This window comes from Carcharhinus amblyrhynchos, chromosome 35, assembly GCF_965287045.1.
Source record: "Carcharhinus amblyrhynchos chromosome 35, sCarAmb.v2.hapA, whole genome shotgun sequence".
Classification (NCBI taxonomy): Eukaryota; Metazoa; Chordata; class Chondrichthyes; order Carcharhiniformes; family Carcharhinidae; genus Carcharhinus; species Carcharhinus amblyrhynchos.
In genome coordinates this window covers 162,708-187,759 of record NC_137358.1, presented here as the reverse complement: position 1 = coordinate 187,759, position 25,052 = coordinate 162,708, and the positions used below count along the sequence as shown (strand labels likewise).

The 25,052-nt window shown below is 42.2% G+C and overlaps 1 protein-coding gene across 1 annotated transcript in view; it reads left to right on the top strand.

The window, feature by feature from the left end:
* The window catches only part of LOC145361488 (glycogen [starch] synthase, muscle-like), an 89,510-nt gene that overhangs the window by 23,765 nt on the left and 40,693 nt on the right, over nucleotides 1–25,052 (top strand). The window contains exons 5-9 of the mRNA XM_080217300.1: nucleotides 7,041–7,185; nucleotides 15,794–15,911; nucleotides 17,430–17,550; nucleotides 19,323–19,429; nucleotides 23,021–23,080. Of these exons, the coding sequence (XP_080073426.1) occupies nucleotides 7,041–7,185; nucleotides 15,794–15,911; nucleotides 17,430–17,550; nucleotides 19,323–19,429; nucleotides 23,021–23,080 (551 nt within the window). The remainder of the gene's footprint in view (nucleotides 1–7,040; nucleotides 7,186–15,793; nucleotides 15,912–17,429; nucleotides 17,551–19,322; nucleotides 19,430–23,020; nucleotides 23,081–25,052) is intronic.

Here is a 25,052-nt window from a genome sequence, read left to right as displayed (position 1 = left end):
CTCTGCAGAAGGGTCAGCAGAAGATTATTCTTATTTTACTGAACTTGGCAATGCTTTTTCTTAAAAATTCAAACTACTTCTATCTGTTCAAATGGCTCTGTAGGAAGTGAGCTGATTGACAGTAGACAGAAAGTTGGGATAATAGGTCAATGCTATAATTTGTAGGGTGACCCACAAAGATCTATTCTATTTATCAACAACTTAGATGCAAGGATAGATAGCCGCATACCCAGATTTACTGACAGTGCAAGGATTTTCATGGCATGAATCAATTCCAGCCTCCCAGACAATCTGGATCCACTACAGTTTGCCTACCACTGCAACAGGTCCACAGCAGATGCCATTTCCCTGGGCCAGCAATCAACCCTGGATTACAAGGACACAGATGTCAGACTCCTATTTATTGATTACAGCTCGGCCTTCAACACTATTATTCCCACAAAACTCATCTCCAAACTCCGTGGTCTGGACCCCAGCACCTCCCTCTGTGACTGGATCCTAAACTTCCTAACTCACAGACCGCAATCAGTAAGCGCAGGCAACAACACCTCCTCCACCATCATCCTCAACACCGGTGCCCCACAAGGCTGTGTTCTCAGCCCCCTACTATACTCCTTATACATCTATCACTGTCTGACCAAATCCCCTCCAATTCGATTTTCCAAGTTTGTTGATGGCACCACCGTAGTGGGTCGGATCTCAAACAATGACGAGACAGAGAACAGGGATGAGACTGAGAATCCGGTGAACTGGTGCGGCAGCAATAATCTCTCCCTCCATGTCAACTAAGGAGATTGTCATCGACTTCAGGAAGCGTAAAGGAGAACATGCCCCTGTCTACATCAATGGGGATGAAGTGGAAAAGGTCGAGAGCTTCAAGTTTTTAGGTGTCCAATCACCAATAACCTGTCCTAGTCCCCCCCATGCTGACACTATAGTTAAGGAAGCCCCACCAACACCTCTACTTTCTCAGAAGATTAAGGAAATTTGGCATGTCCGCTACGACTCTCACCAACTTTTACAGATGCCCCATAGAAAGCATTCTTTCTGGTTGTATCACAGCTTGGTCTGGGCTCCTGCTCTGCCCAAGACTGCAAGGAACTACAAAAGGTCGTGAATGTAGCCCAATCCATCTCACAAACCAGCCTCCCATCCATTGACTCTGTCTACACTTCCTGCTGTCTTGACAAAGCAACCAGTATAATTAAGGACCCCACACACCCCGGACATTCTCTCTTCCACCTTCTTCCTTTGGGAACAAGATACAAAAATCTAAGGTCACAAACCAACCAACTGATGAACAGCTTCTTCCCTTCTGCTGTCAGACTTTTGAATGGACCTACCTCGCATTAAGTTGATCTTTCTCTATACCCTAGCTATGACTGTAATGCTACATTCTGCACTCTCTCATTTCCTTCTCTATGAACGGTATGTTTTGACTGTATAGCGTGCAAGAAACAATACTTTTCACTGTATATTAATACATGTGGCAAAAGTAAATCAAATCAAGATGATGGCATTATAAATAGTAGAGATCATAGCTTCTCTACAATGCAGAAGGAGGCTATTCAGCCCATTGAGTCTACACTGACAACAAACCCATCCAGGCTGTATCCCTATAAACCATAGTATTTACCCTGCTAGTTCCCCTGACAATAAGGGGCAATTTAGCATGGCCAATCCATCTAACCTGCACATCTTTGGGCTGTGAGAGGAAACCAGAGCACCCGGAGGAAATTCGTGCAGACACGGGGAGAATGTGCAGACTCTGCACAGACAGTGACCCAAGCTGGGAATCAAACCTGGGTCCTGGTGCATGAGGCAGCAGCGCTAACCACTGTGCCATCCATTTATGGAAACATAAAAGTAGAAATATGAAATTTACCAGGTCTACAGGACAGTTGGAGAAAATGGAGGGAGGTTAAATAAATTTAATAATTCAGGATAAATGAGGAATTTATGGGGGTGGTAAAGTTAAGAAACATAAAATAATTTCAGACTGTAGTGTGAGTTGTGTATAATCCCAGGTAGCAGTTGTGAAGTGGTACATTGTAAATATATAAACTTTAGACAAGCATGCAGCAAAGGTTGAATAGTTTTAATGAGAGATTTTACCTTCCATACAGATTGGAACAAGCAGACTAGAACATGTAATTCTGTTGAATTTCTGGAATGTGTCCAGAATAGTCTGTTGTAACATTTGGTCCTAAAATTGACAAAAGACAATGCCATATTAAACACATCACAGCACTGGCATCTACCTGACAATGTGGAAAATTTCCCAGGTATGTCCTGAATGCAAAAAACAGGACAAATCCAACCCGGCCAATTACTGCCCCAACAGTCCACTCTTGATCATCAGTAAAGTGATGACAAGGTCATTGACAACGCCATCAAACGGCATTTACTCAGCAATAACCTGCTCAGTGATGCTCAGTAAGGGTGCTGCCAGACCATGCAGCTCCTGATCTCATTACAGCCTTGGTTCAAACATGGATAAACGAGCCAAGCTCCAGAGATGAGGTGAGAGTGACTGCCTTTGACATCATTGCAGCATTTGACTGAGTGTGGCATCAAGGAGCCCTAGCTAAATTGGAATCGGGAGGAAACTCTCCACCCGACAAGATAATTGTGGAGATTGGAGGTCAACCATCTCAACTCCAGGACAACTGCTACAGGAGTTCCTCAGGGTCGTGTCCTCGGCCCAACCATCTTCAGCTGCTTCATCAATGACCTTCCTTCCATCATAAGGTGTTTATTGTTAGATTATCACAATTTTCAGTATCATTTGTGACTGCTTAGATACTGAAGCAGTCCATGTCCAAATGCAGCAAGACTTGGTCAATATCCCGACTTGGGCTGACAAGTGGCAAGTAATAGGCATCGATCGTCTTCAACAAGCGATCTAACCGTAGCCTCTTGATATTCAATGGAATTAGCAATGCTGAACCCCCACCACTATAAACATCCTGGGGTTACCATTGACCAGAAACTTAACTGGACTAGCCATATAAATAATGTGGGATGCTCTGTAGGAGACTCACTGTGGGATTCTATGATGTAGGCTCGAACCCTCTTAACATTAAAGTGGCTGAGGCCTATGCTTGCTTTTGGTGGCACAGTGGTTAGCACTGCTGCCTCACAACACCAGGCATCCAGGTTTGATTTCTGGCTTGAGTGTCTGCACGTTCTTCCCACAGTCCGATGAACATGCTAGTTAGGTGCCTTGGCCATGCTAAATTCTCCCTCAGTGTACCCGAACAGTGTGGTGACTAGGGAATTCTCACAATAACTTCACTGCAGTGTTAATGTAAGCCCACCTATGGCGTTAATAAGTAAACTTAAATAAACTTTAAAGTGTGCCATTGAGTAAGACAGGGTACCTGTAATATGTTCCCACCTGTAACCCCATTTGTAATTCTGCTTGTAGGAGATGGGTCACGCGGGCTCGGGGGCCACGCGGGCTCGGGGGTCACGCGGGCTCGGGGGTCACGCGGGCTCGGGGGCCATGTGGGCTCGGAGGTCATGCAGGCTTGGGCCTTGCAGCCTTGGGTTAGCGATATGCTTTGCTGAAAGTTTGCACAGTCGGATCAGAAGTTTCCCTAAACTCCTTTGCTTTATTCTTTTTATGCTTTAAGACACTCTTCAAAATCCTGTTCTTTGACTAAGCTTTTGGTGATTTATTTGAATATTTCCATCTGTGGTTCCATTTCAAATCTCCATACCTGACCATTGTACACATGAATAACTCAATGTGTTTTACTTGTGCTAAAGTTACTTCATAAATAAAAATAATTGTTGATAAAATTTCAGACAAGAATATATGTGGTAATACATTAGTGAAAAAGAGTAAAGAATGAAAATATTCTTAAATAATAGTCAATGGAACAGCTGATCATTAAAATGTCCAAGTCAAGAGCTGAAATTCTCCCAGGGAAAATGAGATTTGAGATGAAAATTGGGATTGTGGGAGCCCAGAACTGAAGGCTGAAGAGAAGATCTGTGTTCAGACACTCACCTTGGGGTCAAACACAACACCAAAGTCATGTGCAATTTTATTTGGCTTCAGACAATGGTCAAGGAGTAGAATGGAATTGGAACAGAGATTGTGGGCAAACTTTTCCCAAAAAATGACTAAAATGTCATTTTGGGCAAGAAATTTGCACTAGGAGTGCTGGCGTACATCAGATCACAAATTTCCTACACTTTGTCATGTTTTGAGAGTGGTGAATTTTGTATTGGTTCTGAGAGGAACAGGGCCTCAGTCTGCTGGTAACACTGGCAAGCCTGGCTTTGTACTGCCAGTGCTAGATTGGCACTGGCCAACCTTGTCCACGATTACCGGAGCCTCCCAGTTCTCCTGGTGTGGCCATCACACCTGGTCTCCATTTTTGGACGGCAGTAGTGATTCTTGCCAGGTTCCTGCTCTACCCGAGCATTGGAAAACCCTGGGAGCGTGGACAATCTGGCCTGAAACAGACCCTGCAGTTTTATAAGCTTATTTAAATAAGTTGATCTGGTTCCTGCTCTTTCTGGGTGGGGACCAGATTCTGTCTGGGAGTGGTGGATGGGAAGATACCAACAAGGTTTGGCACCGGCGAGGAATGTCCGCGATTCTCTGGCCCTGCTTTGCTCGGATGTGTTCTGTGCCGGGTGCAGCTGGAAAATTGCAACCTGTGTCTTCCACTTATCTGCCAATTCTTCCAACCAATTATTTACCTTTTAAGTTTGCTACTTAAAATTTAATATCGTTATCAAGCTTTGATATCCAGTCTTTAGCTCTAGGTTGTTTATTTACATTTAATACCTAGGGAGTTTTACTAGCTGTATGTTTATGAGATATTAATTAATCATATCCATTTGCTGAATCCCTTGAATCGTTTGTCTGTCTGTTCCATCACACTCCCTTTTATGTCATTTCCAATCTGTTTCTGTTGGAGTGCTATACAAGATACAATTTATTAATCCACATAGACTATCTCATTCCTTTGGCTACACATTTTGTTCTTTCCAAATACTCTATGATGCTTGTAATCACATGACTACTCTCCTGATACAACTGTTAGAGATTTCTGATCAGATTCTTCCCTTTGTAGATATTCATTTAGAGCTAGTGGGAGATGATGGTGTACGTAATGTCATTGGACTAATAGTCCAGAGACCCAAGCTAATGGTCTGGAATGTGGCAATATCACGGCAGAAAGCTGTGCTCAGAAATAGTGACCATGAAACTGTCACCAATTGCAAGTTAGGCCTTTGGCTTTGTCGTTATCAGGAGAAAGTAAAATTACTGGTAAAGTACTTTTGGAACTGAATATGGGTGACTTGGTTACTGAAGAGGGATTAACACAATTACAATTTATGGACAGACTCGACAAGAAAATTAATTTGTTGGGAGCCGATGAAGTATAATTCATTTTGCTAAATTTATGACAATCAGTCCATGAAAGAGTATTTTATGGACTTTGATTGGTTGTATACGAGATAGCTCGGTCCAACTTTGGCAATCCTGGAGTCTGTGCTTCCATTCAGGTAACTGGATAATGCGTAGATTTCACATTTGGATAGAATTCTGGTAGTGACGGTGGTTCAATTTCATGGAAGAAAATCCTCTCTCAGACCGAAAGGCTGCTGCCTTAGGAAGGTTTTGGGAAAGCAGTTATTTCCAGCTACTTTCAAATAAAACACAGGCAACTCTATAGGCTTACAAAGAATGAAGTGGTCTGAAGATGGCCAATTTGAGAATCAAGACACAAAGCAGATCTGTAGGTGCTTGAACTCAATAAATAGACAGGAAATGATTAATGAGGTGCAATTGTGATTCCAAATAGGCCAAAATGAAAATAACTTGTGTCCTTGAGGTAATCACAAAGCAGGTGATACCATTGCTGCAAATGTTAAGGATGATTGACCTGAAGGAATTGTATTATTTATTGGGAGCTTGAGTCTAGTGATGAACATTTTGGTTGCTGTTTCATTCAATTGTACACTGCTGGATATCCTGTGGATTGGTTCAATTATTGTTTGGAAACTCTCGGCAAGGGAGATTGCATAAGGAAGAGTATGAAAACTCCACCTGCTTTAGGTTTGGGAAAAAGAGCCAACTAAAGTCTTTCAAAAGAGTGGTCATCCAATATAAGTGAATTCCTTTAAGAGCTGATGGAACGTTCAAAGCCCGGAGTTTCCCAAGGATAACAATGAAAACATCTACAACTCCGCTGAGAATCCAGAATTGTTTCCTTCATTATCAACAGGAGAAAGTGAAATAAATCTTCCAAGATTGTTAATAAAGAACTGGAAAGACCTCCAACAAATTAATTAAGAATTGAACCTTACCATGTTGACTGATAAACAATTGATAAAATTCCAGAAATGTATTTCTGTGGGATAAGTATGACATCAGTTCTAACATGGTCTCTCATGAGCTACTTTTATTCTGTAATATCCATGCAGATTTGCTCTGTTATCTTTCTCCAATTATTTGGAGGCCTATAAAATACTTACTGTTAAAATAAATGTACCTCCTTTACTTCTCAACTTGAACCAAATAGATTCTGTCCTTTCTCCCTTGGGGACATTTATTCTTATCTCTTTGCAGTTTAGTAATTTTGTTGCTTGGTTTTATCTCTTCTTGTTGAAAGATTGTGAAATATTTGTCTTACTTTTGTGAGAAATACATTTCTAAAAATGGCTCTCTCTTCTACTCATTGGATGATTAAGTCTGTGTTATGTGGTTCTGGAATTTTATTAATTGTTTATCAGTCAACATGATAAGATTCAATTCTTAATTAATTTGTTGGAGATCATTCCAGTTCTTTATTAACAATCTTGGAAGATTTGTTTCACTTTCTCCTGTTGATAATGAAAGAAACAATTCTGGATTCCCAGTGGAATTGTAGATGTTTCCATTGTTATGCTTGGGAAACTCAGAGCTTTGAACGTTCCATCAACTCTTAAAGGAACTCACTTGTGTCCACTTACTGGGCATTAGTACATTGCTGAAACCCATGTGATGGTGATACTGATGGTCTTTGTTTCAGTTTGATGTAGATCGGGAGGCAGGAGAGAGGCAGATCTACCATCGGTACTGCATGGAACGTGCAGCTGTGCATTGTACTCATGTCTTTACTACAGTGTCACAAATCACAGCAGTGGAGGCAGAACATCTACTCAAATGCAAACCTCGTGAGTGAAGCACATTATTGTTCATCAATTAGGGGAATATCTAATGTATTACTGAGTACAGTTCTAGTCACCCTATTACTGAAAGGATATTATTAAACTAGAAAGAGTGCAGAAGAGATTTACTAGGATGCTACCGGGACTTGATGGATTGAGTTATAAGGAGAGGCTGGATAGACTGGGACTTTTTTCTCTGGAGTGTAGGAGGCTGAGGGGTGATCTTATAGAGGTCTATAAAATAATGAGGGGCACAGATCAGCTAGATAGTCAATATCTTTTCCCAAAGGTAGGGGAGTCTAAAACTAGAGGGCATAGGTTTAAGGTGAGAGGGGAGAGATACAAAAGTGCCCAGAGGGGCAATTTTTTCACACCCAGGGTGGTGAGTGTCTGGAACGAGCTGCTAGAGGTAGTAGTAGAGGCGGGTACAATTTTGTCTTTTAAAAAACATTTAGACAGTTACATGGGTACGATGGGTATAGAGGGACATGGGCCAAATGCTGGTTATTGGAACTAGCTTAGGGTTTAAAAAAGAAAGGGTGGCATGGACAAGTTGGGCCGAATGGCCTGTAATCCTCTAAGACTCTTAGGGCTTGATTTTACCATTTTCATTCTAAGTGCTGAATCTGGGTGCAATTCAGATCTGACTTTGAAATCTGTTCTCACGCCCTCCTATATGCTCTCAGCCTGGAAAAAAATCACGAGTTGGAATCGCACTGTGTGTGTGGGTGAGGGGGGCCCGAAATGCTACAGCTCCGATCGAAGGATTGAACTCCGCATACACAATGATAAAAAAAATTGAAACACGCACCCCTGTCACATTGCTCCTGGACCACAAAAAGTGGATAAAGTGGCTCAAAGCAAAAAACAGGATATTGCCCCAGCCCCACAACATAACTGTCCCCCTTATTCACCCAACCCCCCGCTACCCACGCTAATCATGACCCCCTGCCCCTTCCCTCCCACCCCCCCGCAAAGATCGCCTGCAGAGTGGCAGCAGACCCCCCGCCTCCCTGTTTCCCTCACCCCATCAGAGAATGATCGGGCCTCCCCACCCCCCTCGCCCATCCTCCCCCACTGTCCTCCCCCCAACAGTGATACATGTGACCTGCCTCCTTCTCCACCCCCCTCACCAGACAGAGATCTGGTTTGCCTCCCTCCCCTTCCTCACCACCAATCTGAGTCAGTGAGCCGTTGGAAGCTCTGAACTTACCACGTCGGAAGCTGGAGTGCCTGAAACAGAGGTTTGTGGACCAAGTCTGTTTCACACCGAATCTGGATGGGCGAACGCAGTAGTAAAGGGGGAAATACTGGTAAAGTTGGGCGGGTAGTTCATTAATTCAAATTAAATGCATGCAAATCGCCGTTGTGCCCATTTTGGGTGTGATTCGGATTGCGTCCATTTTCAGGCCCTGGTAAAGTGGACATCTGCGTGGACGTGGGCACGGATCGCGTTAATGGCCTTATGCCTGACTTCTCCAAGTTACGGGTGTGATGCAATGGTAAAATCAGGCCCTTTGTGTTTAAATGATCAAATTTAAGAGCCTTGTTATCATCTTGTGTGAATTATTCTAATAATACTCCTGCTCTACAGCGTCAACTTTAACGAAAGCCAAAACCATATTTTTTATGATTGTATAGTGTATTATCCTTATTTGTCTTCCTGTAACAGTTTATTTGACATTGATGGCCAGATAAACTCTTTCATGTTCAACCAGCTGTAAGGGTACTCCATTAACAAGCAAGAAAATAACTAACTTCATAAAGTAATAAATATAGAAACTTCATTCTGCCACTGCCTGGACCAATCCCTGGGCCATAAATGCTCCCTCCAATCCCCATCTGCTTTCTATTTATATGGGGTCAGCTGACCACATCATTTTGATGTTGGTTATATTATAACAGATTCCCCTTTCTTTAAATTAATCTTGGGTAACCATCCTCGGTTTTCTCAACAATTTTCTGGTACCTGCACCTCTTTTATAAAAACAGTTAGATAATTGTAGATTTGCACTAACTCAGTTTGGCTTTGAAATGTCCTTTATTTAATGCTGGCCAAATTGATTCTCAAGTCGCTTTTCTGTTACACTTTTTGTAGAGAGTCAGCGTTGTCCCTAAGGGCTGACTGTCCGCATAACACTCAACTGGTACCTTCTTTCCCGACGTTGCCTCTGTTAATGTGTCAGACAGATACATCCCCACATCAGCTGCCTCTACCAAAGCTAAGGTTTCCGCAGTCAATGTACCTTTGACCATCATTTTTACTTCCCAGGCCAAGGGGCAACATTTTTCTTACCTACCAAGAATATTATGAATATGGCACCATTCGGATGTCCATCAGGTAGATTGGCATGTGAAGCATTAGTAAACACAACTTCATCTCTTCCAGTTCTCCCAGTGTCAGGAATTGAATTACACATTCCTCTAGTTTTAGCTTTTTAAAATTTCAATTTGGCTGCAAAATCTCTCTGACTGAAGCATGTCTCAACATATTACTTTGCTCCAGGACATTATAGCTCCCATCCGGTTCTGTCTGTCTGCTTAGCCAATTTAACTGTCCTATCATACTTCTCAACTATTCAGTTTCTTTTTCATTGGCCGATTCCTCTTTTTTTCCCATTTGACCTTTCTCTGGTTATGGGAATAGGATTAATGCTGTCTGGATATCCCTGTTGATTTATCATTTTCCTGGATTTACTTTGTTGTGTATTGAGACTGAGATATCGAAAAGCATCGGCAGTTTGACTCCCCACTTTAAATTCTGTCTTCAACCTATTAATTACCTCCTCAAATTTGTCTGTGCCACCCCATGGGACATCATCAACATACGTCACAAAAACTCTGGCCAATTTTCCTCCAGACTTCCAGTAGAACATTGCAGGATTCACTGTTAACTGGACACAGCCAGTTTTCAGCAATACAGATTATACAGAAAAATATTTTAAAAAACGGCCTGATAGGTTGCTCAATCCTTATACACATTTGTTCAGTTTCCACAACCATCCCTGTGTATTAGCTGCCTCTTTGGACGGCTTCAAAGAATATTATTCTTTGAAATGTTTGGCCTTACAGAAATGCTGTGTTGTTTTCTTTTGACTTTCCCACTTATTAGGGACTAGGACAGCGAAAACCAATTTCAGTGTCACTTTCCCTGACGTGAGTGAATTAACCTGAATGTGTCTCTCCTCCAAATGTTGCTCGTACTAATCTGGCCTTTGCTTTATACATCCCATTGTGTAAAACTTTCTCTGTGTAAACCCACCAATGGGACAGGGCAAGCTGCCCTTCATCTGGTACCTTGGTTACACCCCAAGCTCTTTCCAACTGTCCAATTCTCTTTGTTTGGCTCCTCTTATTTCTATAAGTTCCATTTTATTGGCAGCCACCAACACCTCCCTATCATGGGGACTTCTGCTCCTATTCCTGTCAGTGATTTGATTCCTAGCCTTTCTCATTAAACTCTGGCCTCTACTGCCATGTTTGTCCTTGTCAGGGCTGCTACTCTCAGACATCTGTTCTTTGTTAATCGAACTTCACTCGCAGATTTGTCACCTTTCCTTGGGTTCACGAGTGCTCACTGGCTCCATCATCTGAACATAAGCCTTGCATTTTTGCCTTCCATCTTTCCAATCTATAGCTTTCACTGTTTGCTCTTGCTTTTGGCATTTGAGCCAATGTTCATATTCTCCTGAGGTTTTTCCTGCTCTGATTACAGTGGCATCCCTCCATTCACTCAATCCTTTGGGTATGTATGATACCACTGTGACCGCTTTGAGTAGCTGAACCTTTGAAGTAACAGCCTCATCTCACTGTTCTTTACCTGATCATCAGGTTCCCCCTCATCTACAGCTGTTTGATTGTCGTAATGGTCAAGTTGTGTGGGTGTGAGGTACAAGGTGTCCCTTGTATTTCTACATCTTGTTCAGATGCTCCAAATTCATAATCAACTTCCACTACTCTTGAAGAGTAGCCTTGCAGTGTCTGGTTACTATGTTGTAGTATAACTACTTTGCCATCATCCCTATCACTTTCCTCTCTTTCATAGTAGACCATATCACCTTTCTCGTTATGTACGCCGATGGTCTTATGCGATGCCTTTGAGCTCATTGTATCCACTCTGAAACCTTAGCCTTAATGAAGACCTTTCTTCCTGCATGAATGTGTGGAGAAAATAGAGCTAATGCTTGTCCCTTCTAATACCAGAGAAGCATCCATCAATACTGCTGGTAGTTTCATTTACCTGCTGTATACCAGTTGGTTTGGACTGTAACCCCCACCATTTGTAACGTACTGCCCATGCTATTGTAATCTGCAATTTACAGCCCGGTTGATCGGCCAAAATCTTATGCAGCATATCACCCAACGCTGTAGGGTGGCACAAGTGGCACAGTGGTTGGCGAAGCTGCCTCACAGTGCCAAGGACCTGGGTTCGATTCCCGGCTTGGGTCACTGTCTGTGTGGAGTTTGTACATTCCCCCCATGTCTACATAGGTTTCCTCTGGGTGTTCCAGTTTCCCCCCACAGTCCAAAGATGCGTGGGTTAGATGGATTAGCCATGCTAAATTGCCCCTTAATGTCAGGACGACCAGCTAGGGTAAATACATGGTGTTTGGGGATAGGTCTGGGTGGGATTGTGGTTGGTGCAGACTCAATGGGCTGAAAGGCCTCCTTCTGCACTGTAGGGATTCTATGATATACTTGTATGATTCCAATCAGAGACCATTGCAGAATGGGCTTTCTGCTGCTGTGTGCATCACCACAGTATTTAAATTTTCACTCATATCTTGGAACTCATCATTTGCAAATTCACATCCTTGTTGTCCGTTAAGAATCCCCAACTTTGTTCCAATCCAATAAGTCCTCATTTTGTCCACAATCATCTTTGCTATAAATCACTGTAGACATACTGAACCAGGTGTCAATATCCACCAAGTTTAGTAAATAAATGCCTTTCTTTTCATCCCAAATCTTCAAATCCATTGCCACTACTTTGTTGAATCTCCAAGACAATGGTAGACTCACGATTAGACACAAATAAATCCTTCTATATTTTGTCCAAATCTCACATTGGACTGATATTTGCTATTTAGCCATTATCCAGCACACCTCCATCCTGAGGCCGTGTTTTCAGTCTCTGTGGTGCTGATTGTGTAAACTGTTACCATGTTTCAAAAGAATCTTCCTTTTGTCCATCAAACTGCTGTCTGTAATTGACACTAATACATCATGAATCCTCTGGTTAGATATTTTCAGTTCATTTAAGGGAAAGCAATAGTGGCTTGAGCTCAAGATGCAGATCTACACATCTTCCAAATACCGCAGCTTTGTCACTCTTCAGATCAATAGTCAGCTGAGCTTTCTTCAATTGCAGACCTGCTTAATAACAAAGGCATGTCACTTAAAACAACATCTGTATTAATGAACAAACTGATTCCTGCAATTCTACAGGGGAGAACAACCCTTTTGGAAGAAGGTAAAGTATTATCATCTCCAAATCAAAAACAGGCGGAATTGTTACATTCTTTAACTTTCTTTTGATCTTTATGATCAAGGGACCCTTATTAGCAAATTAGCCAATCTTAGCCTTAGATGGTTGATGTTCATCTACTATCCAACACTGCACAGTTACAAGAGTCTATCATCAGTACACTCATTACTGGGCTCAATTTCCTGTGACCAAAGCAATGCATTCATGGCCCTTACCTTCATCGCTGTCAGTTTCTACACATACTGTTTCATGCGTGGCTTCAAAGACACAATTTCTTCTTTTTGGACAATTCATTATGTAGTGATACAGGGAATCACATTGGGAACAGTGATTCACCATCCCTTTACCATTTCTGGTTTCCAATGTGGGTGCCATAAACATAGACATGGGTCAAGGGTGGAAGAGGAAAAGCACAATGTTAAAATGGCAGCGTGGTCTCGTTAGGCCGAAGGGCCTGTTTCCTGTGCTGTGTTGTTCTTTGTTCTTCAGTTTATCACCCTCATGTCTTTTATCACCCTCCCACGTGTATCTTCTCCGTTGTCAGACTGGTTATATCCAGTTTCAACATCAGCAGTCTGCCTCTGTTTGGGGGCCTGTGTTTACCATTTGATTGAGCATACGGCTGAGCTACCATCATATCCTCTACTCTGGGAGCTATAGCATTCTGATCTGCATTGGAAAAAGTGATGGGGAAGATTGTTTCCCAAAACACTTTTTCTAATGTTACCATTTGATCAAAGAGGGATTCTGGTCCCTTAAATTGTACTCCAGGCATTACTGGAAGACTATCCATCCAAGGCAAACATACACAGTCCAACAACTTAAAGGTTAATACCGCATCTGGAATCGTCAAATTAAATTTCATTAGCCTGTTACGGCCTTTACCAAATTCCAAGATATTTTCCTCCAGGAACTGATTTTCTTGTCTCCTAATCCTATCAAAAATCACCCACCCTTCATAATTCTCAAAAACATATCTTTTTGATAAAACTTATCCAGGTATTGCTATAGGGGCTGTAACCCTTTTTTTATTTAGGCATCTGCAGTCCAGTTAGAAAATACTTTGCTTCTTATCTTACTTCTAGCCAGAAGTGAGAAAGTTAATGCCATACCTTGCTTTTTCTTCAGTATTGCGGTGACAAGGGTCCATATTTCCACCTCTGCCTTCCATTGCTGGTACGATTAAGCATCCGAAATACAGGGGGACAATCAAACCTTCTGTCATGGTTGTGTCCAGCATCTGTGGCACCTCTTCAGGCCTTACAAAACAAAAACCAAGCTACGATGGGTTTTCCTCTGCTACTAGAAAGGAATAATTTGATCAAGGATAGTCAACACAGTTCTGTGAAGGGTAGTCGTGCCTCACAAACCTTATTGAGTTCTTTGAGAAGTTGACCAAAGAGGTGGATGAGGGTAAAGCAGTTGATATGGTGTATATGGATTTCAGTAAAGCGTTTGATGAGGTTCCCCACTGCAAGCTACTGCAGAAGGTATGAAGGCATGAGATTGAGGGCGATTTAGCGGTTTGGATTAGAAATTGGCTAGCTGTAAAAAGACAGAGGGTGGTGGTTGATGGGAAATGTTCATCCTGGAGTTCAGTTACTAGTGGTGTACCGCAAGGATCTGTTTTGGGGCCACTGCTGTTTGTCATTTTTATAAATTAACCTGGATGGGGGTGTAGAAGGATGGATTAGTAAATTTACAGATGACACTAAAGTCGGTGGAGTTGTGGACCGTGTGGAAGGATATTGTGGGTTACAGAGGGACATAGATAAGCTACAGAGCTGGGCTGAGAGGTGGCAAATGGAGTTTAATGTGGAAAACTGTGAGGTGATTCACTTTGGAAGGAGTAACAGGAATACAGAGTACTGGGCTAATGGTAAGTCACTTGCTAGTGTGGATGAGCAGAGAGATCTCGGTGTCCATTTGCGTAGATCCCTGAAAGTTGGCAGCCAGTTTGATAGGGTTGTTAAGAAGGTGTACGGTGTGTTAGCTTTTATTGGCAGAAGGATTGAGTTTTGGAGCCGTGAGGTCATGTTGCAGCTGTACAAAACTCTGGTGTGGCCGCACTTGGAGTATTGCGTACAGTTCTGGTCGCCGCATTATAGGAAAGATGTGGAAGCATTGGAAAGGGTGCAGAGGAGATTTACCAGGATGTTGCCTGGTATGGTGGGAAGGTCTTATGAGGAAAGGCTGAGGGACTTGAGACTGTTTTCATTAGAGTGAAGAAGGTTAAAAGGTGACTTAATAGAGGCATATAAGACGATCAGAGGATTAGATCAGGTGGACAGTGAGAGCCTTTTTTCTCGAATGGAGATGGCTAACACGAGGGGGTATAGCTTTAAATTGAGGGGTGATAGATATAAGACAGATGTCAGAGGTAAGTTCTTTATTCAGAGAGTAGTAAGAGTGTGGAATGCCCTGCCTGCAACAGTAGTGGACTCGCCAATATTAAGGGCATTTAAATGGTCATTGGATAAACATATGGATGATATTGGAATAGTGTAGGTTAGATGGGCTTTAGATTGGTATCACAGGTCGCTGCAACATCGAGGGCTGAAGGGCCTGTACTGCGCTGTAATGTTCTATGTTCTAATGTTCATCCAGCGGTAAGGATACTCCAGCATGCAATAAAATAACTAACTTCACAAATTAAATCAATGTAAATGTTTAATAAAAAAACTTCATTACACCACCACTTGGGCTTCACCCTGGGCACAAATGATCCTCACAATCCCCGTCTGATTTCTATATTTAAACCTTCAGCTGACCACATCATCTTGCCATTGGTTACATTGTCTACCAGATCACAGCATGTTACCATTATTTACTTTATAACATTCCAGTGCGATTTCCTTCATTGTATATCTTCATTAGATTGTCTTTGTTTGTTTCTACTTTGGCCCCTGTGGTAGATAAGAGCCTTGAGATTGGCTCCCTGTGATTTGCTCCTGGTGTACAGGTTGGCTCCAGTGTCCAATTGTGTAGTCAAAGGCATTACTTCAGGTACAGAGTAACTGAATTGTGAAGGCCCTTCACAGGATCACCAAGGTAACAGTGACTCTTTCAGTTAATTATTCTTCAGTGTTGAACCTTTCAATATTCAATTCCATTTTCTTTCCATAGATGTAGTGACACCAAATGGACTGAATCTGAAGAAATTTTCTACAATGCATGAGATTCAGAACTTACACTCAAAGAACAAGATGCGGATTCAGGAGTTTATCAGGGGTCATTTCTATGGGTAAGATGAGGCGTTTCTTTAGTCAGATTTATGTTAAAAATCTAGTGTGATACTTATTGGCACAGTTTCTGCTAAACAGCAGACATTGAATTGCATTATTCTCCCTCACTCTATATCTGTTAAGATTTTTCTTTGTATTTATTTAGTTTTGTGAAATGTCATGATTGATTAAACTTTAATTGTTATTGCGGTAATGCATTCTTTTTGTAAATCATTGTATGAAAACCTCCAGCCTCCTCACTAGGCTTTGAGTATTAATGTAGGTTCCTGCCCCTTGTTAAATAATCTTTCACTTTCTATCTATCAAACTCTTTCTTTGAAAACTTCTGTTACATCCTTCTGCTCTCCTCAATGCCCTACTTACACTCTCTCATTATTAGTATCAGCTGAGTAAACTTATTGTTCATCTATCTCATAGCTCTAACCCATTGTCCCAGAATTTTAAAGGTTGATTTCCAACAGTGTAAATCAGGCCTCAAATTAAAATGGGAATAGCTGGAAAAATAAGATAGAGACAGTGGCCCAGAAATTTAAAGCAGGCAGCAGCAAAGGTAATGACACGCTAGAGCAGCTGCACGATCTATAAACTTCCACTCCATCTTTTCAACTCTTTCTTGGCTTTGACTTGTTTCATTGTCTCATGTGACATCATCTATTGGTGTTGGACACAGGTTATCTCATCAGGATTGACTCTCATCTCTCCTTCCCTTTCTTCTGATTCTATTGAAATGTATGTTTGAGTTCAGATGAAGGACTGAGCATCTGTATTCCTCACCTCTGCTAATTCTGTACTTTCAATATGTATTGCTTTTGTTTCAGCTATTTAACCATATGTTTACAGCTTATGCTTTGGCCTTGCCTTGGAGTACTGGAGTACCGCAGCTGGAGTACTGTGTGCAGTTTTGGGCGCCGTACTTACGCAAGGATATTTTGGCCTTGGAGGGAGTGCAGAGGAGGTTTACTAGGCTGTTGCCGGAGTTGAGGGGGTTGAGCTATGAGGAGAGGCTGAATAGATTAGGCTTGTACTCGTTAGAGTTTAGAAGAATGAGGGGAGATCTCATTGAGACGTATAAGATGATGAATGGGATGGATAGGATAGAGGTGGAGAGACTCTTCCCGCTCAGAAAGGATAGTAGGACTAGGGGGCATAGCCTCAAGATAAAGGGGGGGCGGTTTAGAACAGAGTTGAGGAGGAACTTCTTCACTCAAAGGGTGGTGAATCTCTGGAATTCTCTGCCCGTTGAAGTGGTGGAGGCTGCCTCGCTAAATATTTTTAAGACGCGGGTTGATGGGTTTTTGATGAGAGAGGGGATTAAGGGTTATGGGGAGAGGGCGGGAATGTGGAACTGAGCCACGACAGATCAGCCATGATCTTATTGAATGGCGGGGCAGGCTCGAAGGGTTAGATGGCCTACTCCTGCTCCTATTTCTTATGTTCTTATGTATCTCCACCCTAGATTTGTGCTCTGTAAGTATTGGGTATTAACTCTTAAATGTTTTTGCCTTGATTCTTTCTAGTCATTTGGACTTTGATCTGGATAAGACTGTCTATTTCTTCATTGCTGGGAGATATGAATTTACCAACAAAGGTGCAGATGTATTCCTGGAATCATTAGCCCGTCTCAACTATCTCCTCCGGGTAAAATAACCTTTCTGATTTCACATTCTATATGTGTCATTATGATGGCAATTGGAGAATGACGAGATTCTGTTGGCTGTTTGTGGTTTGTGGCTCATTCTGCCCTGTAATTAATTGTGTTATTTTAGGGATCTTTGTTCTCAAAGAGAAGTCACTGCTCAATGTAACGATAACTCAGGATAACTCATAATCCTCTATGAAGCCACAGCTCAAAAGCAACAGACTCTGATTAGAACAGAGCAGGAAAATCCAAAGTTGGATCTTTAGTGTGTGTTGAGTATCGAAATATTGAGGACAGTATTATGATCACTGCTAAACTTGGTGGTATTAGCACAATCCTTCATGCAGATCAGGAGATTGGGGGCCTAGACTAGTGCATCAAGGACACAAATTCAAATAGCAGCAGGCATTTAAATTCAATTATTTAATAATGAAACTGGAATAAAAAGCGATCATGTAACAAGGGATTATCATAAAAACCTATCTGGTTCACTAATGTCTTTTAGGTAAGGAAATTTGCCGTCCTTACCTAGTCTGGCCTACACGTGACTCCAGACTCACAGCCACGTGATTGACTCATTAATTGCCTTCTGAAATAGGCTAGCTAGCCACTCAAAACACTACAGAAAGGTAAAAGTAAAAAAAAAAGAGACTGACCACCCATCATCAATTGGCCCACATGATCTTACCAAATCTGCTGCACCAGTATCTGGATACCGGAATTGGGAGAGCTGTCCCATCAACAGCTTGACATAGTCATACTCATTGAATGAAACTGATATCCAACATCCCAGGCTACAATTTGCAACTCTTTTTTCACATGCTGGTAATTGCCTTTATTTAAGTTTATAACACTAGTTTCAGTCCCAAGTTTCTCATCCATAAATTGAAAAGTAAAATTCATCATGTTATAATCACTCTTGCCTGGATAATCTTTTGCCTTGAGATCATTAATCTTTTATAACGTCATCCTGAAGGCAACCTTTGCCAGTTTGATTCATCCAATCTATATGAAGATTAAAATTGCCCATGATTTTTGAAATACCTTGGTTACAAGCCCCCATTATTTTTTGATTTTTACTCTTTACTATAGCTTAACTGCTGTCAGGGAGCCCAAAACCTGTTCCCACCAGTGGCTTCTTTCCCTTGCTTTTTTTCAAATCTCCACCCAAGCTGATTCTACATTTTGGTTTTCTGAACCAAGACTATTTCTCACTATTATACTGATCTCATTCTCTATGATGTGGAGATGTTGGCGTTGGACTGGGGTGGGCAAAGTAAGACGTTTCACAACACCAGGTGACAGACCAACATGTTTATTTGGGAGCACGAGCTTTCAGAGTGCTGCTCTTTCCTCAGTGCTCTGAAAGCTTGAGAGCACTGAGGAATGGAGAATTGGGTTCACAAACATGGCATATACAGACAAAGATACTTTTGCAAGATAATGGTTGGAATGCGAGTCTTTACAGGAATCAAGTCTTTCCAGGTACAGACAATACGAGTAGAGAGAGGGATAATCACAGGTTAAAGAGGTGTGAACTGTCTCAAGCCAGGAGTTTACAGAAACTAATAAAACTAATAAAGAGAAAATAGAATATGAGAGTAAGCTAGTGAGAAACGTACTAAATGTTTTGAAATGTTGGCTCTATTCTCTCTCCACAGATGCTGATGGACCTGCTGAGATTTTCCAGCATTTTCTGCTCCTGTCTTTCAATTTCTTGTTGGTTTTATGAAAATGACGCACTATAAAAAAAAATTCTCTTTTGTTGCAGGCTCATCAAAGTCGTATGACGGTGGTTGCATTCTTCATCATGCCTGCACGAACCAACAACTTCAACGTGGAGACATTGAAAGGGCAAGCAGTTCGTAAACAGCTGTGGTGAGTAGTTACATCAGAAAGAACTTATACAGTAAATCCAGCATATAAATTGACTGTTTTTCTTGGAGCTATCTGTAACTTCCTTACATATTTGCTCTTCAATTTTCTGCTGACTTTGGGGACCTATAGTACAGTGCGATCAAAGTGATATAGAACATAGAACATAGAACATAGAACACTACAGCACAAACAGGCCCTTCGGCCCACAAGTTGCGCCGATCACATCACCTACCAACCTACAGACCTATCTATAACCCTCAATCTCATTAAACCCCATATACTCATCCAGAAGTCTTTTAAAAGACCCCAGCGAGTTCGCCTCCACCACCACTGACGGCAGCCGATTCCATTCACTCACCACCCTCTGAGTGAAAAACTTACCCCTAACATCACTTCTGAACCTCCCTCCCCGCACCTTAAATCTGTGTCCTCTCGTAGCGACCATTTCAAACCGGGGAAATAGCCTCTGAGAGTCCACCCTATCTATTCCTCTCAACATTTTGTAAACTTCTATCAGGTCGCCTCTCAACCTTCGTCTCTCCAGGGAAAAGAGTCCCAGCTCCCTCAACCTAACTTCATAAGGCATGCCTCCCAGTCCAGGCAACATCCTTGTAAATCTCCTCTGCACCCTTTCAATAGCTTCTACATCTTTCCTATAGTGAGGCGACCAGAACTGCGCACAATACTCCAAATGAGGCCTGACAAGGGTCTTATAAAGTTCCAGCATTACCTCCCGACTCCTAAACTCAATCCCTCGATTAATGAAGGCCAGTACACCATACGCCTTCTTGACCACCTCCTCCACCTGCGAGGCCGATTTAAGAGTCCTGTGGACCCGGACCCCAAGATCCTTCTGCTCCTCAACACTTCTTATTTCTCCCCCTTCTTATTTCTCAGTTTTTAAATTTGATTTTGATTTGATTTACTATTGTCACCTGTATTAATATACAGTGAAAAGTATTATTTCTTGTGTGCTATACAGACAAAGCATGCCATACATAGAAAAGGAAAGGAGAGAGTGGAGAATGTAGTTTACAGTCATAGCTAGGGTGTAGAGAAAGATCAACTTCATGCAAGGTAGGTCCATTCAAAAGTCTACCCATATAGACTCAGAGAGCAAACCCTCAGATATATCCCCTCTCAATACTGCTGTGTTGTTTTCCCTAATCAAAAACGCAACTCCCCCGCCTCTACCTGTTTTATCTTTCCTATAGCTTCTGTACCCTGGAACATTGAGCTGCCCGTCCTGTCAATCCCTTAGCCAAGTTTCAGTCATAGCTATAATATCCCAGTCACATGATTCCATCTACCTTGCCCCTCAGGTCTCTTGAGTTGAAAGAAATGAAGTTTAATCTGGACTTCCCTTCTCTGCTCTGTTATTGCCTGATCTGTCGGGTACTAGGATTACTGAAACTACCTTTACTATTTAATATGCTCCCTTTAACTTCTGTGCTGCCCTCAACCTTCTCTTCTGTCTCCTTACTGCTTTGGGTCCCAGCCTCCTGACAAACTAGTTTAAACCCTCCTGAGTGGCTTTAGCAAATCTCTCCACCAGGATAATAGTCCCCCTCCAGTTCAGGTGTAACCCGTCCCTCTTAACAGGTCACCCCCTGCCCCCTGTACCAGCTCTCAAGCCACACATTCATCTGCCTAATCTTCTTATTCCTATTCTCACTAGCACATGGCACTAGCAGTAGTCCAGAAGTTACTACTGTCGAGGTCCTGCATTTTAGCCTTCTGCCTAACTATATTCACACTTCAGGACCTCATCCCTTTTCCTACTTATGTTGTTGGTACCAATATGTACAACGACCTCTAGCTGCTCACCCTCCCCCTTAACAATGTCCTGCAACCACTTAGAGAAATCCTTGACCCTAGCACCAGGGAGGCAACACACTCCATGGAGTCTTGATCGTAGCCACAGAAATGCCTGTCTGTGTCTCTGACTAGCAAGTCCCCTATTACTACTGCTTGCTTGCTCTTTGCCTGACCCTACAGCAGAACCAGGTGTGTTGCCACAGGCCTGACTGCTGTAGGTATTTTTCCCTGAGAGGCCATCCCCCTCAACAATTTCCAAAATGGTATACCTGTTTGAAAGGGGAAATAGCCACAGGAGACTCCTGCACTACCTATCTGCCTGGCGGTCACCCATCTACCTGACTGAACCTGTGGTGTGATAACCTCCCTGTAACTAGTGTCTATCACTCCCTCTGCCCCCTGTGTGATCCACAGTGCATCCACCTGCTGCAACCGAACAATGTGATCTGTGAGGAGCTGCAGCTGGACACACTTTTTGCAGACAAAGTTGTCAGGGAGACTAGATTGTGCTCTGAATTCCCACATCTGGCAGGAGGAGCATACCACTGTCCTTTTAGTTAGAAGGATAAAAGAATCTCAACTCACCTTTCCGTTGCTTGTGGTCCTGACAGTGACTTTGTATGGTTAGAGGAGGAGGTAAGGAGGGAAACACTGAAGTAGTGTTTGGGTTTAACTTTCCCTTGACAGCAGTTCCTTCACAAACTACTATCTGGGAGCAGTGACTGCGCCAATGCAAATCTTCCCCACGACAGCCAGTCGGGATCAACATAGAAACAAAGAAGATAAGAGCAGGACGAGGCCATTCAGCCCTTCAAGCCTGCTCCATCATTCATCACGATTATGGCCGATTATCCAACTCAATAGCTTCATCCTGCTTTTTCCCCATAACCTTTAATTCCATTTACCCTGTGTGCCTTTTCCAGCTGCCTCTTGAATATAAGAGATCTGCTGGACCTTGATTGATCAGCCTGCAAAAAATGCCAAAGATTACATAATGCTTGCTCCGTGAGCTCAAGGCTGTAATGCATTATATCATTTCAATGGGGTTTGTAGCACCTGTGTTTCACAGACAGAGAATCATTTGACAAGGTTTGATTGTAGGTTTCACAATGTTCAGCGATTCGCAACAGTCTATTTGTTCAGAGTTCTGTCCTTTTCTTCCTTCATGCCCAGCACTAAAGGTCAGTATTCCATTTGCCTTCCAAGTTATTTGCTGCATGCTAACTTTCTGTGATTCTTGTACAAGATCACTCAGATTCCAATAATGCAGCATTCTGCAGTCTCTCTCTATCTCTGCTTTCTATTCTTGTTATCAAAGTGGACAACCTCCCATTTCCTTACGTTTCCTCACATTATCCTCCATCTGCTGGCTCAACCTATCTATATCGCTTTGTAGATTCTTTGGGTGGAATCTTGTAACCTGCCCCTTATTGAGTTTAATGGGTGGATTTAGGATGGACAGTGGTGGGGTGAGTTACTACCTTCCTCTCTCCATTCCAACTCAGTCTATGTCAGAAAGGCCTATGAACAAATGAACTCTCATTAGTAAATGATAAAATGTGTGCTATGTTGTTGCAGTGTGTCCAGCATGAGAAATTTCTGCAAAGGGTAGATTTCAGACTTTGGGGGCAGGATTACAGGCCACGCTACAGACTGGCCTTTGCCTGCACTGTAGGGATTGCATGCTTCAATGGTACAATGTCGGTAACACAAAGTTTCTTGTGGATATACTGTTTGATTGACAACCTCAGTCTGCTTTTTCTTTGCCTCCAGGGACACAGCAAACACTGTGAGGGAGAAATTTGGGAGGAAGCTGTATGAATCCTTGTTGGTGTAAGTATTGTCATGCAAGAGTGATGAAAGCATGCTAATATGAGATTAAATTACTAGAACTAAAGTAAAACATCTCTGTTATAAAGAAAGACAGCCTCGATTTCCATTCTGGTCAAGGTGGAACCCTCCTGGTTTTAAACTGACTCTTTACACCCAGTTTTCTGCAGTAAACTCAATTGGTTCATGAGTAAATTTGGATGGTTCCACTGAACATACTGTTTAGCACATAAGTGAAATGTAGAAAAAAATGGACAATTAACAGGGACTGTCTGAATTAGCAAAAAATCTAAATGTTTTTCAGAAGCTTCAGAAACCAATCTCAACCTGTTAGTCATTTTTGCCGATATATTGAACGGCTAAGGGTGAGGAAGCAAGACATGACAGTTGAACATTAAAATAGTCTTCCAGTAAGTGACCGAGAAGCCGAGCACCCCACATTATTTTCCAGTTGTTGAAATGGTAATTGTTAATTTCTGCCAACCTGCAGTGCCAACAAAGGTCAGCATTGCCTGGAGCTATAAGGACATGGTGCTAAACCTCCATTTAGTGGATTAGTGGAATCAATCCACTAATTAATTCCACCAAAAATTAGTGGAATTCCCAGCCAATTTTGTGTAATAGCTGCAGATTTCACAAAATCACACAACTGTTACAGCACAGAAGGAGGCAATTTGGCCCATCTTTCTGTGCTGGCTCTCTATTGGAGCAACTTACCCTGATGCTGTCTCCTTGAGCCATGCACATTCTTCCTTTTCAGGTAACAAGCAAATTCCCTCTTGAATGATGCGGGTGCCACTAAAATAGGTGGGATATTCAGTTGTGAAAATTAAATAAAAAATTTACAAATGGATAAGATAGGTTAAGTCAAAGGGGCAGATGGAATTTAAGTGTGAGGTTATCCATTTTGGTTGGAAAAAAATTTATTTATTATCTAATTATTATCTAAATTATCTGAATTATTATCTAAATGTAGAGGGATCGAGATGTCCTCGTGCATAAATTGCAGAAAACTAGTATGCAAATACAGCGGGTAATAAGGAAGGCAAATGGAATCTTGGCATTTGTTGCTAAAGGAGTAGAATACAGGAGTCGTGAAATGTTGCTGCTACAATACAAAGCCTTACTGAGACCGCACTTAGAATATTGTATACAGTTTTGGTCCCCTTACTTGAGGAGGGATGTAGTGGCATTGGAGGCAGTTCAGAGGAAGTTGAGTCCAGAAATGAGGGGATTTTCTTCTGAAGAGAGATTGGGCAGTTTAAGCCTCAACTCCCTGGAGTTTAGAAGAATGAGAGGAATTTTAATTGAGGTGTACAAGATAAAGTTTATTTATTGGTGTCACAAGTAGGCTCATGTTAACATGACAATGAAGTTACTGTGAAAATCTCCTAGTCGCCAACTCTGGTGTCTGTTTGAGTACTCTGAGGATGAATTTAGCGTGATTAATGCACCCAGCATTAATCTTTAGGATTGTGGGAGGAAACTGGAGCACCCAGAGGAAACCCATGCAGACATGGGGAGAATGTGCAGACTCCACACAGACAGTGATGCAAGCCGGGAATCTAATCCTGGTCTTTGGTGCTGCGAGGCAGCAGAGCTAATCATTGTGCCACTGTACGGTGATAAGGGCTTTGACAAAGTAGATGTGGAGAGGATATTTCCTGTTGTGGGGCGATCTAGAACAAGAGGGCATAGATTTAGGATAAGGGGTGGCAGATTTAAAACCAAGATGAGGAGAAGTTACTTCTCTCAAAGGGTTGTTAGTCTATGGAATTCATTTCCCCAGAGTGCAGTAAATGTGAGATGTTGAGTACATTTAAGGAAGAGGCAGTAGCTTTTTAATTAGTAAGAAATGGGCCGGAAAGTGGAGCTGAGGCTGTGATGAGATCAGTTATGATGGTATTGAATGGTAGAGCAAGCTCCAGGCACTGAATGGCCTACTCCGGCTCCTAGCTCTAGTCTTTTGATGAAT